Raw genomic sequence first — 3,365 nt, 5'->3', positions numbered from 1 at the left:
GGGAAGGATCAGTTTGTTTCAAAACAGGCAGAACAGGACTATTGCAAACGTTGCCTCTTGTCTCTTCAATGACATCTTTTTCAATCAGATCGTAAACGATCGCTAGCAAAGCTTTTTCACCTTCACTAGAAATTCTATATTGGGGAATTCGTGGCATGTTAACATTGGCTTTCAATGTTACAACATATGGTGGTATTTCTAAAAGACCCACATCATTAGGACCAGTAGCCCAAAGAATATCAGGAAGAAACGACAATTCTGTTGGACGTTTATCCCTTGACAAATACATTGGAGAAACCACTTTCTTACCTAAAGTAAGTTGTACTCCTGAAGGAGAACAGTACAAAGTCGCACACAATCTTTTTAACAGATCTAATCCTAACAAGTTTTCACCACAACCTGTTGTCAGAATAAGGGGTGCTTCGAATTCACAAGGACCAACAGAAAGAGACAAAGGGTCAGAAATCGGATTTCTAACCGGGGCGCCAGAAAAACCTACAGAAACATTCATTTCGCCAGACAAAGGTGCGCCAGGGAGTTTGGAGTGCATAATAGAACTCTTTGTAGCACCAGTATCCAACAGAAAAGGCTCTGACATACCTGATGTAATCACCTCAACGTATGGTCCATTCTGATCTACTGGAACTGAAACAACTCCCTCTCTTTGTCTATGGCTGTCCTAGCAATCATTACCTTCCCAATGCTCATCTGTATAGTAATCATCAGCATAGTACTGAGCTGTCCTACCAGATGCGTTATTCTGCTGATCGAACCTATTCATAGAATTTTGAGGCGGAAGGGGACGTGCGTTCTGGGGGACGTTTCCACGTCCTCTACCTCTAGGCGCTTGCTGAACACCTCTACCTCTTGTGTTTGACACACCATTCGCGCGCTGTAACAGAATAGGGCAACTATACTTAAAATGACCCTCTTCCTTGCAATATGAACACTGATTGGGACCTACAGGAACACGTGGTTGAGTATACTCGACTCTTTGCGAGTTCTTCTGATACTGTTGAGGCTGCTGATAATTATTCTGATAGTTATTCTGACCACCATTATTCTGGCCACCACCACCACGTGGCGGATATGCTTGCTGTAACAGAACCTTCGTTTTCAACTCTTTAGTTTTCTTTTCTGCTCTATCTTTCTCGTCTTTGTCTCGATTTTCGTAATATTGTGCAGTAGCCAATATCTGTGCTGAAGAGGAAACTGCCCAAGAACTCTCTGAATCTTTCAACTTCTTACACGACTCCGGAAGCAGATTGTGCACAAATTTATCGACGAACAAACGCTGACCACCTTCTGTGCTCATATCTTGACCACTGTGGTCGACAAACGTTTCTTCAAACCTGGTGAAGAAATCAGACACCGTTTCTTCTTTCTTCTGCTTACACGCAGACAATTTATCCCAATTTACTCGCATGGCAGGCATTAAAGTCTTCATGTAATTAATAATCCTACCAGGGAGTTAAGTTACTAAAGGCTCAGGCTTAGCACCACCAATTTGTAGGGCATCTGCAGCAGCAATATTAGCCCATGAGTCACCTAACTCCTGATCATGATCTGCATGGCAAATCTTTCCCCATAAAGGCTGTGGAACAACGTTCCCAAATAACATATCGATATCGGCTAAATTCATGATACATGACCCAGCAGTCTGTGACAACTCTTTGTAATACCCTGCGGGATTTTTACGGGGATCAGGCAATGTCTGTTTAAGGGCCAAAACTTCAGCTCGCTTCCATGGAACATGTACCCACACACGCTGAAAGTGTGGCAGAATAGGTGGGTTAGCATTTGCGTCACCCTCTCTCCATTGTGGGGGATCTTCTCTCATGGGGTATTGTCTCGCCTTCTTTTTAGCAGAAGAATCATACTCAAACAACGACTTAGAAACACCTTCAGTCCTAAGCGACAACAACGTCGCAACTGCTTTTCTAACATCTGAACCCACAATTGTGCCTTTTGAAAATTCGAACCGTACATGGCTCAACTCGGGCGGATTAGAGTCCAAATCATTTTCCTCTAAATCTTCACACAGAAAAGCACACATTTTCTCAAAAACGTATCTCTGCTTTGAATCTTCCCACTGATGGAATACATCCATAACCGAATTTAGATCATATATTGTCGGGTCAGTCACCCATCTATATGCCAAATGATTTAACGTTTCTTTCTCCCTAGAATCAGGCTGTTTGATACGCAACTGTTTATGCTCAGAGACAGGAGCCGGACTTGCCGCTCCAAAGAAAGGATACAAAATACTAGTAACAGTGCTAGCCACTCTCTGACGAACAGAAGGAGAAGTCGAGGAAAAGACAAGAGGGAAGGCAGAGTGAGACGAGGCAGATGCAGACGAGGCAGATGCAGACGAGGCAGATGGAGAGGCAGTGTCAGGAGAAGTACTAGGAGTGGTAGTCGATATGGTAGTCAAAGTTGTAGGAAGTATAGGAAGAGCAGATGTAAAAGTCGGTGGCCCTTGAGGAGGCTGCACCGGAGGAGCAGGAGCCAGCTGAAGAGTAGCTGATGGGTGCTGTGGAGGAACAGGAGGCAATGCAACCACGGGTTGCGCAACTAAAGGTTGCGGAGGTGCTGTAGCATTCTGCGCATAGGGGGGTGGCGAACTTAACAAATGCGCCATTAACGGATCTTTTTCAAGCTCTTTTGCTGCATCTTGCTGAAGAGGCGGCAAAACTGGATAGCATTTATCTATCACCATTTTACGTTGCCTGTGCAACTGCTCACTCATCTGTTCTTCTTCATTGTCTTTAAACTGCATAGCAGCTTGTATTACCGAAATACCCCTTTCTCTCTTATTTTTCTTCTCTAATTTAATTTCCTTCTGTTTGGCCTCCTTACGCCATAGGCGGAAAGAGGCAAACATCGCTGGCCGGGCTTTCTTCTTAAAAAGTTTAACTTCAAGGTTATCTAGGATTTCGGTATCAAAGCTACCGTATTGGGGCCATTTTAAAACACCATCTTTTCTGGTGTATTTGATCCACACTTCGTTATATGTGATGGGGCCTACTCCATGTTTCACATATAATTCATAAGTTGGAGTTCCAATCGGAGAAACCGGACACGAGTCCTCCAATCGGGAGTCCCTATTACTACAACCAAGACAAAACAAATTTCCAAGTCTGCTAAGACCAGGCATCTTCGCTCTCTAGTCTAGCTCCAAACTTCAAAGGATTATCGATTACGATATTTCTCTTGAATACACGAGTCCTTCGGTTTTGGCACTTGCAAGTTCCAAACAAAATGATCCCAAGGGGATACCCAAAACTAAGAACCAACTAAGGACTGGGAGACGCTCTGTAATATTTAACACTGCAGCTTTAATAGAATCTTAAGGACGTCAT

The 3,365-nt window shown here is 43.7% G+C and overlaps 1 protein-coding gene across 1 annotated transcript; it reads right to left on the bottom strand.

Moving 5' to 3' along the window:
- Positions 1–679: 679 nt before the first annotated feature.
- LOC144791926 (uncharacterized) lies at positions 680–3,160 on the bottom strand. The gene is given in 1 exon segment (XM_078666737.1): positions 680–3,160. A coding segment is annotated over 1 exon segment (2,481 nt).
- Between the last annotated feature and the right edge of the window lie 205 nt (positions 3,161–3,365).

The sequence above is a fragment of the Lissotriton helveticus genome, chromosome 11, assembly GCF_964261635.1.
Source record: "Lissotriton helveticus chromosome 11, aLisHel1.1, whole genome shotgun sequence".
Taxonomy (NCBI): Eukaryota; Metazoa; Chordata; class Amphibia; order Caudata; family Salamandridae; genus Lissotriton; species Lissotriton helveticus.
The sequence above is the reverse complement of the archived record's forward strand: the minus strand, read 5'-3'. Positions and strand labels throughout refer to the sequence as shown.